Below are 16232 nucleotides of genomic sequence, written 5' to 3'. Positions count from 1 at the left end.
CGTCGGAGACGGAGAAACTGGGAGAATGGAATGGAGTCCTTACAGGAGGTAGGGTGTGAAGAAGTGTAGTCGAGGTAGCTGTGGGAGTCAGTGGGCTTATAATGGATATTGGTAGACAACCTATCCCCAGAGATGGAGACAGAGAAGTCGAGGAAGGGAAGGGAAGTGTCAGAGATGGACCATGTAAAGGTGAGAGAAGGGTGGAAATTGGAAGCAAAGTTGATAAAGTTTTCGAGTTCGGGGCGGGAGCAGGAAACGGCACCGATACAGTCATCAATGTACCGGAAAAAGAGTTGGGGGAGGGGGCCTGAGTAGGACTGGAACAAAGAATGCTCGACATATCCCACAAAAAGACAGGCATAACTAGGACCCATGCGGGTACCCATAGCGACACCTTTTACTTGAAGGAAGTGCGTGGAGTTGGAGAAGTTGTTCAATGTGAGAACAAGTTCAGCCAGGCGGAGGAGGGTGGTGGTGGATGGGGACTGGTTGGGCCTCTGTTCCAGGAAGAAGCGGAGAGCCCTCAAACCATCCTGGTGGGGGATGGAGGTGTAGAGCGATTGGACGTTCTACTCTTTCCCTGGTTATCCTCTTCCCATTGATATACTTTTAGAATATCTTGGGATTTTCTCTACTTTTACCAGCCAGAGCTTTCTCATATCCCCTCTTTGCTCTCCTAATTGCTTTCTTAAGTTCTTTCTGTACTCCACTATTGCTTCCATTGATTTGCTAAAAGCCTCTTTTCCTTCTCATCGTACCCTGAATGTTTCTGGTCACCCATGGTTCTCTGGGCTTGTTGCTCCTATCTATTACCCTAGAGGGAACATGTTGGGCCTGTACCCTCCCTATTTCCTTTTTGAATGCCCCCCACTGCTGTTCTGTAGATTTCCCGACAAGCAACTCTTTCCAGTCTTCCTTGGCCAGATCCTGCGTTATTTTAAGAAAATTCGCTCTCCCCCAATCCAAAACTTTTTTTGCAACTTGTCTATTTCTTTCTCCATAACAAGCTTAAATTGTACCATGTTGTGGTCGCCATCACCAAAATGCACCACCAACACACCAACCGCCTGTCCGGCTTCATTCCCCAGAATTAGGTCCAGCACTGCACCCTCCCTTGTTGGATCCTCTACATATTGAGCTAAAAATTTCTCCTGTATACATTTCAAGAACTCCACTCCATCTAAGCCCTTAACACGATGACTATCCCAATTAATGTTGGGAAAGTTGAAATCACCTCATATAATTACCCTAATATTTTTACACACCTCTGCAAATTGCGCACACATTTGCTCCTCAATTTCCCGCTGACTATCTGGGGGTCTATAATAAACACCTAGCAATGTGGCTGTCCCTTTTTTTATTCCTAAACTCTACCCATAAAGCTTCATTTGATGCCCCCTCCAAGAAATTATCTCTCCTTACTGCAGTAACTGACTCCTTAACTAATATTGCAATGCCCCTCCTCTTTTACCCCCTCCTCTGTCTCGCCTGAAGATTCTATATCCCGGGATATTGAGCTGCCAATCCGGCCCCTCCCTCAACCCCATCTCCGTGATGGCTACTATATCACAATTCCACATGTCAATCATTGCCCTTAACTCATCCGTTTTACCTGCAATACTCCTGGCATTAAAGTAGAGGCCTTCCATCCTGGTCTTACTCCCTTGAAACTTACTTCCGCTGTATTCCCTCTGACTTGTTCGCTTTCCTGTGTTTACCTGTGTCCCTATTCTGCTGGAAGTTGGCATCCCCTCCCCCTGCCAAATTAGTTTAAACTCCTCCCAACAGCACTAGCAAACCCGCCAGCAAGGATGTTAGTCCCCCTCTGGTTCAGATGTAGACCGTCCCACTTGTACAGGTCCCACCTGCCCCAGAAATGGTCCCAGTGGTCCAGGAATCTAAAACCCTCCCTCCTTCACCAACTCTTAAGCCACGCATTCATCTGTGCTATTCTCCTATTTCTATACTCGCTAGCACATGGCACTGGGTGTAATCCAGAGATTACAACCCGAGAGGTCATGCTTTTTAGTCTACTGCCTAACTCCCTGAATTCTTGATGCAAGACCTCATCCCTCTTTCTACCCATGTCATTGGTACCAACACGTACCATGACCTCTGCCTTATCATCCTCCCCCTTCAGGATGCCCTGCAGCCGTTCAGTGACATCCCAGACCCTGGCACCAGGGAGGCAACACACCATCCTGGAGTCACATTGACAGCCACAGTAGCGCCTATCTGTTCCCCTGACTATTGAATCCCCTATTACTATTGCTTTTCCTCTCTTTCCCCCTTCCTGTGCAGACAGGCTGCTTGTGGTGCCAGAAGCTTGGCTCTGTCCGCAGTCCCTGGACAAACCAGCCTCATCAACCTCCAAAATGGAATACCGATTAGCAAGCGGGACCCCAGGGGACTCCTGAACTACCTGCCTGTTTCTCTTGGACTGCCTGGTGGTCACCCATTCCCTTCCTCCCTCAAGTCCCTTCAGCTGCGGTGTAACCACCTCTCTATATATGCTATCCACAATGCTCTCAGACTCGTGGATGCTCCAGTGTTTCCAGCCACCATTCCAGCTCTGAAACCCAAGCTTCCAGAGGCTGCAGCTGGACACACTTCCTACACACATATGCTGGTCCCGGGGACTGGAAATGTTCCTGGATTCCCACATGCAGCAAGAGGAGCAAACCATGGCTTCAAGCTCTCCTGCCATGACTAAACCCTTTAAATTTAAAACTTTCAAAGATTATAATTAAAAAAACAACTAAGTCTTGCTAAAACAATGACTTACAATTCAATCCACTTTGAAAAATACCCACCAGGACTTACTTACCAGTCAGCTGTGCTCTTTGGAAACTCTCGGCTCCCCTCACTATGAGGACAGGTAGGAAATGAAAGGAGCTCCTCTCTCCCTCCTCACCAAACTTCCTCAGTCACCAAACCTCTACTTTAACACTCTAATGTAACTGAAGTCAGCACTGTAAGACAGCCCACTTTTATACTGACTGACTCTAGTCCCTGAAAACTGGTTTATGCCAATTTTCTAATTAACAAGGTGCAGCTGCAAGCAGAGCCTGAGTGAACTCTGTTTAAAGCTGGCCTATAACTCACCTTCTCCAACCCAAACAGCAACTGTTAAGTTAATCTGCTAAATAAAAGACAGATTAGACTTAAGATAAAATTAACCCTTAATTATCCTCAGTCACCAAACTTCGCTTTAACACTCAAATGCAACCCAAGTCAGCACTCCAGTGCAAACAAACAAGATGGTATCAAATTGAAAGAAAAGGCATACAATGTTGCAAAGATTAGTGGCAGGCCGGAAGAGTGGGAAAGTTTTAGAAATCATCAAAGGATGACTAAAAAAAGGGAGAAAATAGATTATGAGAGTAAACTAGCAAGAAATATAAAAACAGACAGTAAGAGCTTCTACAAGTATATAAAAAGGAAGAGTGTAGCTAAAGTAAACGGTGGTCCCTTAGAGGATGAGACTGGGGAATTAATAATGGAAACATGGAAACGACAGAGATTTTGAACAAATATTTTGAACAAACAATTAGCTTAACGTCTGTCATTAGGAAAATGTTGGAATCTGTTATTCAGGAAATAACAGCAGGGCATTTAGAAAAATATAGTAAAATCAAGAAGAGTCAACATGGTTTTATAAAAGGGAAATCGTGTTTGACAAATTTATTAGAGTTCCTTGATGATGTAACGAGCAGGGTAGACAAAGGGAAGCCAGTAGATGTAGTGTATATGGATTTCCAAAAGACATTTGATAAGTGCCACATAAAAGGCTACTATGCGAGAGCCATGGTGTTGGGGGTAATATATTAGCATGGATAAAGGATTGGCTAACTAACAGAAAACAAAGATTTCAGATAAATGGATAATTTTCAGGTTGGCAAACTGTACCTAGTGGGATGCCAAAGGGATCAGTGCTGGGGCCTCAACTGTTGACAAACAATATTAATGACTTGGATGAAGGGACTGAGTGTACTGTAGCCAAATTTGCTGATGATACAAAGATAAGTGGAAAATCAAGTTCTGAGGATGACACAAAGATTCTGCAAAGGGTGGGCAAAAATTTGGCAGCTCGACTATAATGTGGGAAAATGTGAGGTTATCCTGTTTGGTAGGAAAAAAGAAAAGCAAAATATTATTTAAATCTGAATGTCCTCGTATGTGAAACACAAAAAGTTAGCATGCAGGTACAGCAATTAATTAGGAATGCAAAATGAATGTTGTTGGCCTTTATTGTAAGGGGAAAAGGAGTACAAAAGTAGGGAAGTCTTGCCATAATAGTCTAGGGCATGGTGAGATCACACCTTCAGTACTGCGTACAGTTTTGGTCTGCTTATTTAAGGAGGGATATACTTGCATTCGAATATTTCAAAGAAGGTTCTGATTCCTGGGATGACAAGGTTGTCATCTGAGGAAAGGTTGAGCAGGTTGGGCCTATATTCATTGGAGTATAGAAGAATGATGAGGTGATCTTATTGAAACATGTAAGATTCTGAGGCGGCTTGACATGGTAGACACTGAGAGGATGCTTCCACTCATGGGGCAATTTAGAACCGGGGGCATAGTTCCAAAATAAAGGGTCTCCCATTTAAGGCAGTGATGAGGAGGAATTTCTTCCCTCAGAGGGTTGCAATTCTTAGGAATTCTTTACCCCAGAGAGCTGTGGAGGCTGGGGCATTGAATACATTTTCAAAGCTGAGATAGACAGATTCCTGGGAGGAAATCAAGGGTTATGGGGAACCGGCAGGAAAGTGGTGTTGAGGCCAAGATCAGATCAGCCAGGAGGGGCCATACTCCTTCTCCTATGTCTTATGTTCTCCTGTTCTTCATCTTACCTTGCACACTTAGCTTCTGCAAGCTTCACACCCACAGCTCACAGTTAGCACACACAGGGCTGAGTTTAGTGAGCCTGTTGCAAGTTCCAACGGTGGACCCGGAAATGGATACCATCCCCACTATTCATGTGTGCGGCGAGCCTGCTGCCATCACACAGCAGGTGGCCAATTATAATAATGGAGGTGCGGAACCTGGCCAATCACGTGGTGGGGGCAGGATGTGAGGCGCCAAATACAGCATTGGATAACTCCAGAGCAGGTGCTGGCTCCATCTTTAAAGCCCTGCCAGTCCTGCTTGCATTGTTACCTTGGACTCATTTCCAGTGCTCTTTGGTGAAGCTGTTTTAGTTGTGACTCCGGGACCCCCACCCCCCTGAAGAAGGACGCTACAGATGGCATAGGCAAGACACAGGGTGGCCCCACGGTTTAGCGATGCCTCCCTCGGCTGCAAGGGAAAGGCGAGAGGTCCTCTTCCCCAGCGATAACAAGAACAGGTCCTCCCGCCTGACCAAGCAAGCTTGGACGGAGATTGCGGAGGAGATCAGCAGCCATGGGGTCACCCCCGCCCCCACCTCCAACCCCCCCACCGGACATTGGTACAGTGCTGCATGCAGGTCAACGACCTCCTTCGTTTTGCCAAGGTGACTGCTCCATACCTCTGTCCTTTTTAGGGATTGTAAGTGGCTATGCAGGAGAAAGTGGGACATGGGAAGGGATGCACCACAAGGGCACTGGCAAAGGGGTTAAGCATCAGTTCATCCTGACAGATGCATGGCTGCATCTTGGCCACAGACCACCTTCTTTCACAGCTCAACCCCATTAACTCCTCTGAGAGCAGACGAATGGATGAGCTATATAGGAAACACCAATAGGAGACAAGGGACTGCCACTAGCAGAACTGACATGTTGATGTCTCTATGAAGTATGACTATCTCCCTCTTTTCACTTGCAGGACAAGAGGGCCCATAACAGCAGGGAGACATTTGGACTGGCAGAGGAATACCAGATCTTCGGCCTCTCTCGACAGCTGAGGAGGAAGTACTTGAATTAGTGGGGACCCAGAGCGGTCACTCAACAGCTGATGGTGAGACTGGAGTCTCCGCGCAAAAGAGTGAGGATTGTCTTCCATCGGCATACAGTTCACTTCTGGAGACCCACATCACGTATGGTTTTTTTTAGAACATTAGAACATTACAGCGCAGTACAGGCCCTTCGGCCCTCGATGTTGCGCCGACCATCTGACCTACACTATTCCATTTTCATCCATATGTCTATCCAATGACCACTTAAATGCCCTTAAAGTTGGCGAGTCTACTACTGTTGCAGGCAGGGCGTTCCACACCCCTACTACTCTCTGAGTAAAGAAACTACCTCTGACATCTGTCCTATATCTTTCACCCCTCAACTTAAAGCTATGTCCCCTCGTGTTTGCCATCATCATCCGAGGAAAAAGACTCTCACTATCCACCCTATCTAACCCTCTGATTATCTTGTATGTCTCTATTAAGTCACCTCTCCTCCTCCTTCTCTCTAACGAAAACAACCCCAAGTCCCTCAGCCTTTCCTCGTAAGACCTTCCTTCCATACCAGGCAACATCCTAGTAAATCTCCTCTGCACCCTTTCCAAAGCTTCCACATCCTTCCTATAATGCGGTGACCAGAACTGCACGCAATACTCAAGGTGCGGCCTCACCAGAGTTTTGTACAGCTGCATCATGACCTCGTGGCTCCGAAACTCGATTCCCCTACTAATAAAAGCTAGCACACCATATGCCTTCTTAACAGCCCTATTAACCTGGGTAGCAACTTTCAGGGATTTATGTACCTGGACACCAAGATCTCTCTGCTCATCTACACTACCAAGAATCTTCCCATTAGCCCAGTACTCTGCATTGCTGTTACTCCTTCCAAAGTGAAGCACCTCACACTTCTCCGCATTAAACTCCATTTGCCATCTCACAGCCCAGCTCTGCAGCCTATCTATGTCCCTCTGTACCCTACAACACCCTTCGACACTATCCACAACTCCACCGACCTTCGTGTCATCCGCAAATTTACTAACCCACCCTTCTACACCCTCATCCAGGTCATTTATAAAAATGACAAACAGCAGTGGCCCCAAAACAGAACCTTGCGGTACACCACTAGTAACTAAACTCCAGGATGAACATTTGCCATCAACCACCACCCTCTGTCTTCTTTCAGCATGGTTGGCATGACAAGATCTGCACTGCCTAACCTACACATGTTTGTATTGTCTCATGCTAGCGCTGGGGTCACCCCTCGTAGAAGCACTTGAAAACGTATAAAGAAAACCACCTAGAGACACTTGGGGTTTCATGGGTGTTTGAGATTTGACATTTGTTTTCTCATGTAAATATTTTGTGGTTTTGAAATTAACTTTCAATGTGGAAAATGATTATTGCATCATGCCTTAATTGTGAGCTGCTGAACTTACCCTTCCCCCTTAGTGGATGCCAATGTAGGCACAGCCCTTATTTGAATAAGGTCCCCCTTGGGCACCAGCGTGTGGTTCAGCTGGGTGCTAGGCACGTAACACAAATAGAAAGGAGACGACAGACTGCGTGCATTGAGGTGAGTCTTTATTGTTTTTTCTCTTAGTGGCCAAGTGGATAAGAAGTGGATAAGTATGAGATTGTCTCTTACCCCCTTGGCCTATCGCTCAATCTGCCTGGCCTCCGGTGCAAGGGCTTCAACATCCAGTGCTGCCTGCTCATCACTCTCCTCAACATTCTCCTCATCAGTGGAGGAGTGATGTTGAATCATGTCCTTTTCACGCAAGGCCTGTCCCCTCTGCAGTGTCAAATTGTGTAGAGCATAGCAGACCACCATGATTCGCATGACCCTCGCAGGGGCATACTGCAGAACTCCACCGGATCGATCTAGGAAATGGAATCTTATCTTCAGCCTCCCAATGGCCTGCTCAATGGTCGCTCAAGTGGAACAATGGCAAGTGTGGTAGCTCTCCTCTGCTGCATTGTGAAGTTTCCTCACTGGTGACAGTAGCCATGTCTTCAATGGGTAGCCCTTGTCCTCAAGAATCCGTCCCTGAAGGCGAGTGGGGGGGGGGGGGGCAGCCTGAAAAGCTGTGGCATCTGGGACTGTCAAAGTATGTAGGTGTTGTGGCTGCTTCCCGGGAAGTGGCACACACCTGCAGGAAACACTTTCAGTGGTCGCAAACCAGCTGAATGTTGATGGAATGAAAGCCCATCCTGTTGATGAAGGCAGCTGGCTGGTCTGCTGGAGCCTTGATGGCCACATATGTGCAGTCTATCACACCTTGCACCTGGGGGAATCTGGCGATGGCCCCGAATCTGATGGCCCTCTTGGCCTGACTGTCAGGGTTGGTCCAGGAGGACACATGTCACCAGCCCTCTTGAACAGGGCATTGGTCACCTCCTTGATGCAGCGGTGGGCTGCTGCCTGGGAGACCCCACACTAGTCCCCGGTGAATCCTTGGAATGATCCTGATGCATAAAAGTTAAGTGCCACGGTGATATTCAAGGCCACAGGCATAGGGTGACCACTTAATCCCACAGGTCGTAACTTGTCCTGCAGCAGGGCGCCTAAGTCGGTGATGGCCTGCCTGGAGTCTTCGCTGACAATGCTGCTTGAACATTTGGAGTTAGCTGATTTGAGTCCGGTACACTCTCTGGCGCAATGGATCCTTCTTGGCATGGCCAGTTGCTGTTACGTTCGTCATGGACCGTCACGCGCAGGCGCAGCTTCGTCCTGGCCCTCCCCCCATCAGAGGTGCTGTATCACACCACTGGGATCCACAAAGACAGGGCATATGAGACCCATGCCAGGTGATCAGTAGGCCTCCAGAGTGCTGTCCTTGCAAAGACGACCCTGACTTGGCAACTTTGCTATTTCTCCTGACAGACTCCCTGATGGCCTCAGTGCCCACTCTTTCTGATAGCTGACCCTCTCACCCAACAGTTTGACCACCCGATACAGCCACCCAAATCCAATCACCAACACCCCCACCCCCACTTGCAGATTACCCAAGACCCAGCTCACCCTTGCAGACCACTTGATACCCAGCCAACCCAGTACTCTCACCCGAGACCCAGCTCATCCGGTACTGGCACCCAAGACCCAGCTCACCTGGTACTGGCACCCGAGACCCAGCCCACCTGGTACTGCAATCTTGTTGTGCAGGGTCCCTTGGGGAGGAGCGACCATAACATGATAGTATTCTTCATTAAGATGGAGAATGAAGTAGTTGAATCCGAAACTAGGGTCCTGAATCTAAATAAAGGAAACTACAAAGGTATGAGGCGCGAGTTGGCTATGGTAGATTGGGGAACTTTACTAAAAGGGTTGATGGTGGATAGGCAATGGATAATGTTTAAAGAATGTGTGCATGAATTACAACAACTATTCATTCCTGTCTGGCGCAAAAATAAAACCGGAAAGGTGGATCAACTGTGGCTTACAAAAGAAATTAGGAATAGTTTTAGATCCAAAGAGGAGCCATATAAAATTGCCAGAAAAAGTAGCAAGTCTGAGGATTGGTAGCAGTTTAGAATTCAGCAAAGGAGAACAAAGATGCTGATTAAGTGGGGGAAAATAGAGTATGAGCGTAAACTTGCGGGGAACATAAAAACTGACTGTAACAACTTCCATAAATATGTGAAAAGAAAAAGATTAGTGAAGACAAATGTAAGTCCCTTACAGTCAGAATGGGGGAAATTATAATGGGAAACAAAGAAATGGCAGAACAATTAAACACATACTTTGGTTCTATCTTCACAAGGAGCGCACAAATAATCTCCCAGAAATGTTAAGGAACCAAGGGTCCAATGAGAGGGAGGAACTGAAGGAAATCAGTATTAGTAGAAAAATAGTGCCATCAATTAATGGGGTTCAAGGCTGACAAATCTCCAGGGCCTGATAATCTACATCCCAGAGTACTAAAGGAAGTGGCCCTGGAAATAGTGGCCACTTAAGGGTTTTGATTGGCCTCAGACAGGCGGGCCATTTAACCCCCCCCTCACCACACCCCCCCCAACCGCACCCACCCCGCCAGCTCAACTGCCATAAAGTTGGCCGGAGGCGGGAGCTGGGTGGGAAGGCCTCCTGGAGCCTCCCGCTCAATTTTAAACCGTCCCCATCCACCTCCACACTACCATCCAACCTGCTGGGGCAGCGTAAAATTCAGCCCATTAAGTCTTAAGACCCTTGAAGGGTCACTGACCCGAAACGTTAACTCTGCTTCTCTTTCCACAGATGCTGCCAGACCTGCTGAGTGATTCCAGCATTTCTTGTTTTTGTTTCAGATTTCCAGCAACCGCAGTATTTTGCTTTTATTATGAAGATACAGGGAGACCTGGGTGTTCTCGTACACCAGTCACTGAGAGTAAGCATGCAGGTGCAACAGGCATAGAAAAAGGCAAATGGTATATGGGCCTTCATAGCGAGAGTACAGAAGCAGGGATGTCTTGCTGCACTTATACAGGGTTTGGTGAGGCCACACCTGGAATATTGTGTGCAGTTTTGGTCTCCTTATCTGAGGAAGGATGTTCTTGCTATACAGGGAGTGCAGCGAAGGTTTACCAGACTGATTCCTGGGATGGCGGGACTGACATATGAGGAGAGATTGGGTTGGTTAGGATTATATTCGCTGGAGTTCAGAAGAGAGGGGGATCGCATAGAAACCTATAAAATTCTAACAGGACTTGACAGGGTTGATGCAGGAAGGATGTTCCTGATGGGGGAGTCCAGAACCAGGGGTCATAGTCTAGGGATATGGGGTAAACCTTTCAGGACTGAGATGAGGAGAAATTTCTTCACCCAGAGAGTGGTGAGCCTGTGGAATTCGCTACCACAGAAAGCAGTTGAGGCCAAAACATTGAATGTTTTCAAAAAGGAGCTAGATATAGCTCTTGGGTCTAAAGAGATCAAAGGGTATGGGGCGAAAGCAAGAACAGGCTACTGAGTTGGATGATCAGCTATGATCATAATGAATGGCGGAGCAGGCTCAAAGGGCTAAATGGCCTACTCCTGCTCATATTTTCTATGTTTCTATGTTAGTACAGTTCAAGAAGGACTATAATTTGAGCTCTGCATCAGGAACTAGTAAGCATCACTCCTGTTTGGTAACATAAAATGTATAGTTATTAAAAGTAGTCAGTGTTTACATTGAGTGACATCCAGCACTAGCCTTCTTAATAAAACATGTTTATTTATGAAAGTTTTCCTTATAATAGTTTTCTTCTCAAGTTCAGCAGTAATCCAGGATAGCAAAGAAAGAAACATGCTGATCATGATTGCGAAATATAAGTTATAAAATAACCAACAGAACAATGTAGGTATTAAACACAATGCTGTTGACAAAATATTGTGCAACATCTCCTTTATCAGTGTAAGATGTAAAATTTATCTTTTCAATGAAAACCTACATAATTTTGCTAATAGTTGATTCTTTATTAAAAAGATTATTAGCCTAACATCAACTGAACAGCACACTTGTAGCTCACAAAGATTCTCCAATCCTTTTATCAGGACTATAAATGGTTTTATAATTAAAGTTAACTATTAATATTTACTATCAATTAAAAGGTAGGATAATTTCTTCCTTTAAACATACATAGGGACCTACTAGTAAAGTGCAGACTCAGATGATACTAGGAGTCAAATGGTCGTTAATTTCTCAGTTAATAACATTGCTGTTAATGCAGTGTGTTGATGCTTCAGTATGTGGGACCACCAGGCACTGTTATAAATGACTTAAGATAATTAAGAATCCAATTAGCTATTAACTTTATACTTTCCGAAATTCGAGCACAGTGAAGCATAAAATAAAATACTTCAACATAATAAAAACGATGCCACAGATTTAGCAAACTGTAATCGTGCTGCCATTCTGATCCAACATAGTTCATTAAATTATATCAAATGGAGATTAAGGTACGTCACGCACAACTGATTGATTTGATGACATCACATGAGAACACCCTTAATTAGGAGATAATTTGCCCAAGCTGCTTTATAGAGCATTCAGAGGAAAGCTTTTGCGTTTAGCAGTGCTTTGGAGCTATGGTCCTACCTGGTCTGCAGATACCTGTACGGTGATACCTTTAGGAGCCAATATGTGCTGGGTGATGATTCGCAACGTATTCCGCGTTTTGATCTGTTTGCTGGAGCTTGTAGCGTTGCATGGAGGTGCTGGGGCGAGTGAAGAGCCTGGCGGTAGGGAGGTCAGGGACTTGGGTCCTTTAATCGAGATGTTGGCTGGGAAGGTCAGCACCCGCCCTCCGCTGCTCTCGAAACAGAGGATAGATGATCAACACATGGAATACATGGCTAATCTCTACAAACAGTCGGCAGATCAGGATGGGAAGCCCAAAGTTAACCGGACCATTATGACTAACACCATTCGACTGGTGAAACCGAGTGAGAGTGTCCTGTTCGCCAGTTCAGGTAAATCAACCCCTTATAGAAACCTACCTTCGAGTTAAATGGAAGCTCTGTATTCCTGAATTTCGCCTTTCAAACTTCATCGGCAAATTATAGTAGCTTGTGCATCATGGTTACTAGTGTAGCAGGCTTTTTAATCAACTAGTTTTACAGACTCGGAACTATTTAATTTTAGTTTTAAACTCTATTTTTAAGTACAAACGCATTCTCTTTACAGCTTATTCAAGTTCACTGCTTTTTTTTAGAAGAATGACCTGTTAAGAGTGTTGGCTTCACTTTCTTAAATTCGAGTACCTAATTAATACCTACAGGCTTGTTACAAGGCAGTAATAACATTTTAATGTAACACTTTCTTGATCTGATTAACCAAGAGCAATTTCTTCCCAATTTTCGTTTTGTAAGATGATATAGATTGGCCCTTTTTTTTCCCGATAAGCACCCTCAATAAGATACGGCACTCCTCTCCTTTTCCTTAAGAACTTGCTCATGTATTCTACCCCTCCAGTACCACGATCATTTTTCTTTTGAATGGATGGAAGTGAAAGGGAGTGCTTGTGAAGTTATGAATGTCGCGAACTCGGCGCTGCAGAGCATCTCATCAAATAGCTGTTTAACTTTCATTGTTAAATGCATTTTGAGAATGGTTGGCTGGTTATGGATCAGAGTCGGCAAGGCTTTTGTTGTAGAGCTTGCTGTGTCTATCATGTTGGCCACTAAATAAGAGGATTGGGGAAGAGAATAAATGTTTTACCTTCTAGTTTCCATCGGGAAGGATGTAGGAATGGTTATAGTGGCATAAATGTGAACTACTCCAACATGAGTTTTGTCCCCCCAAATGTGTATTAGACCTAACTTATACTGAAATAGATTACATACTTGAAGTATCATTAGCTTGTATTTTGAATATTAAGGCAGCCTATTTTTGCATTTTAAAACTAACCATCCTGCCCCTTCAAACATGCACTAAGGTATGCAGAAATTTTAGTTTAACAATGTTTTGACTTTTTAAGCTTGCAGCAGCATTAGGTGTTAATATCTTGGCCAAAATGGCTGGGAGAAAAGCATTTATAAATGGTGAAATGCAAACATTCAAATACTAATCTACCTATTTTTTTTTATAGGTTATTGGCACATACATCATGTTCAATACAATCTGCACTACCTTCCAGAACTGGAGCACTTGATTAAAGTTGTTGTTGTTTATTTGCACGGTCCTCTTCCCAATCACTTCCTGGTTTCTTGTGAGATCAAATGTCTCCTTGCAAATTATGTTGACCTGAACTTCATACAGAATGCCACTGATGTAGAACTACCCATCAGGTTTGTGCTAAATCTGAATGACCGATGGGCAGAAGCTGATGTAACTCCTTGTGTCTTCCTCCCAACTGGTAATTCTGTGAAGAAAGTCAATCTGCACATCAGTTACAAGTGTGCTGAACTTGGGAAAGTTAACCAAAGAACTTCAGACAAAAAGAATTATGCTGTTCATCTGCAAGTGCCATCATTGCTGCTGTATTTAAATGATACTGATGAGACTGCCCATCAAAGAAGTGAGAAACAGGAAAAGCAAATTCCAGAGGGGTCACCCAAATCCCGAGTGCTGTCTAGGAAGCCACGGCAATTGAGTGACATTGGCTCAGACATTCCTAACTATCTCTATAAGAAAAGCCCTCCAAGGAACAAATGCAAGCTCCATTCATTCTGGGTAAGCTTTGAGCAGTTGGGATGGGATCATTGGATTGTGGCTCCTCACAGGTACAATCCAAAATTTTGTAGGGGAGACTGTCCCAGAATTCTACACTATGGTTACCACTCTCCAAATCATGCAATAGTGCAGAATTTTATTAATGAGATTGTTGATAAAAATGTCCCTCGTCCATCTTGTGTCCCCTTGGAATATAGCCCAATTAGCGTTCTTATGAAGGAGCAAAATGATCACATTGTGTACAAGGAGTACAAGGACATGATTGCAACATCTTGTACATGCAAATAGATACTTTATGTAGAATTGGCATTAATTTGGTAGCAAGTTTAGGAAAATTAAGTGCACTGCAACTGATTACATGAGTTGTCATAAAATCATGCAGAAGTAATTGAGCTGATATACTGTATCTTATCCACATCTATAAAGTGAGTCATACCATGACTTGCTCTTGGATTTAATTGCTGCAAAAATGGCTTATTCCTTTGTGTTCCTACTATTATGGGGAACCTGCCTGAATTCATGGTGCAGCTGTAGCCTGACAATATCAATACATCCCCCTTACTAGTAAGGGGGGTTTTAGAAGACAATGGTGTCTGTAGTGGTTTTTTCCCCACAATTTGCAGCAGGGAAAGGCAAAATGGGTGGCTCAGAACATTTTTCAAAGACAATGAAACTAATGACAAATTTGATGTGGTAAGGAATAATATAACTATTCATAATTTTGTAGTCTGAAATTTATTGTATTTATAATTGTGATTTGTTTGTAATATATCTGATTTTTCCAGTCATGTTAATGCTGAAACTCTAGACATTGTCCATCTTTTATTAAACTTGTCAAGTCTGTTACTCTTGACCCATCCAGATAGGAATCCTTTCAAGCCATATGTAAATATAGTCCAGTTTTAACTCAACCAGAATTAGGACTCCTCCAATAAAGTTGTTTAACCTGAGCTGCAGTAACCTTTTAAACAATGCTATTAGGTAGCTGAAGTTTCACTTGAGGGTAATCCATTAGGTGATTTGGGAAGCCCTAATCTAAATTACACAAGTGAATGTTTGCACCTTTGTGGGTAGCTTTCTATCTGATGCACAAGATTATGCAGGGAGTGGGGGGTTAACTGGGGGGAGGGGGGAGCAGAGGGAAGCACAACATATTGGGTGGGGGTGGCTGGGAACCTCACTCAGTGAGCAAATTCATTAGTTCACTAGTAATATACAACTCCAAAAATGGAACAGTAAAATTTAACAATTTTTAAATAGCTAATGCACTTTGGTTTTTAACCCCCAAACTTTTGCATCTTAACTTTTAACTTCCAGTGCCAAGAGATTGGAACTGAATAAATCTTGGTTCCTGCAGTCCTCAAGGGGTTAATTTAATCTGAAATGTATGCAGGTAGAATTAAATGCTATATTACAATAGTCTGAAGTGTCCATTGGTTCTAGTTCACTTAATGTTCTGAATTCCTGGTCACTAGGTTAGTTTTGATATCTTACAAATGTCACCAATTTGTTTTATTTAGCAACAGTTGAAGTATTTGCAGTACATGCTCAGCTGCCAATTTCCATGTGCAGGAGATCTCTATGGGATAGTGTACAAATTGGCTGTGTAACCTGTAGTTCTAAATAGGATATAACCATCTGAAGTGACCTGTGCAGGCTGTTGACTCTTGTATCAGTCCTCAGTTTCAATTTTATATTGAAGCAAGATATTGTATATACTTGTAAACTGCCAATACAATCAGTATCTTGGATCTAAACAGCTTTTGTTTATACCATGGAAAATTACTGTGATATAGTTAACAAGATTCTACTGAGCAGACCTGGTCATTGTACTGTCTTGTCTAACTTGCATACTAAATAAAGAAATGGCTTGAATCTTGTGTAAAGCAGGATTGATCTTTACTTGCAAAAAAATTATTCTAATCAAGCATCTACTGCTGGAGCTGAGATTAGATATATCTTTGTACCACAATGAACTTTCATATAATGTTTAATACAATGAATTCTTAACAATCTGAAATGGAAGATATGACTTGTCAACTTTCTAATGTAAGGAATATGATCCTAATTTGGAAGTAATTGAATTGCAGGGAGGATTCAACCATAACTAGGATGCTTGACTAATTCACTGATTTGGGCTAACTTGTGCACCAGCCATTGACATGGATAAACAAGCAACTGACAAATGCAAAGTGACTACCAATATTTACTGAAAGCAACATACTGCA

The 16232-nt window shown here is 43.9% G+C and overlaps 2 protein-coding genes across 2 annotated transcripts in view; one reads left to right on the top strand and one right to left on the bottom strand.

Annotated features, from left to right (window-relative positions):
* The window catches only part of LOC137377652 (protein Shroom4-like), a 214923-nt gene extending 201236 nt beyond the window's left edge, over positions 1–13687 (bottom strand). The window contains exons 1-2 of the mRNA XM_068047538.1: positions 13462–13687; positions 11929–12139 (exon numbers count right to left, since the gene is read on the bottom strand). The gene's annotated coding sequence lies outside the window, so the exon portion shown is untranslated. The remainder of the gene's footprint in view (positions 1–11928; positions 12140–13461) is intronic.
* bmp15 (bone morphogenetic protein 15) lies at positions 11957–14292 on the top strand. Its single transcript, XM_068047549.1, has 2 exons — positions 11957–12302; positions 13421–14292. Exons 1-2 carry the CDS (start codon positions 11972–11974, stop codon positions 14290–14292), a joined length of 1203 nt encoding a protein of 400 aa, XP_067903650.1. The 5' UTR covers positions 11957–11971.
* The last annotated feature ends 1940 nt before the right edge of the window (positions 14293–16232 follow it).

The sequence above is a fragment of the Heterodontus francisci genome, chromosome 15 (genome assembly GCF_036365525.1).
Source record: "Heterodontus francisci isolate sHetFra1 chromosome 15, sHetFra1.hap1, whole genome shotgun sequence".
Lineage (NCBI taxonomy): Eukaryota > Metazoa > Chordata > Chondrichthyes > Heterodontiformes > Heterodontidae > Heterodontus > Heterodontus francisci.
Note: the sequence above shows the minus strand (reverse complement) of the source record. Positions and strands in the feature narration are given on the sequence as shown.

Bases quoted from the DNA above. Each gene is read 5' to 3' on its own strand.
- bmp15 (XM_068047549.1), top strand. From the start codon at position 11,972: ATGTGCTGGGTGATGATTCGCAACGTATTCCGCGTTTTGATCTGTTTG. The intron at 12,303-13,420 runs GTAAATCAACCC...TTTTTTTTATAG, and splicing joins TGTCCTGTTCGCCAGTTCAG to GTTATTGGCACATACATCAT.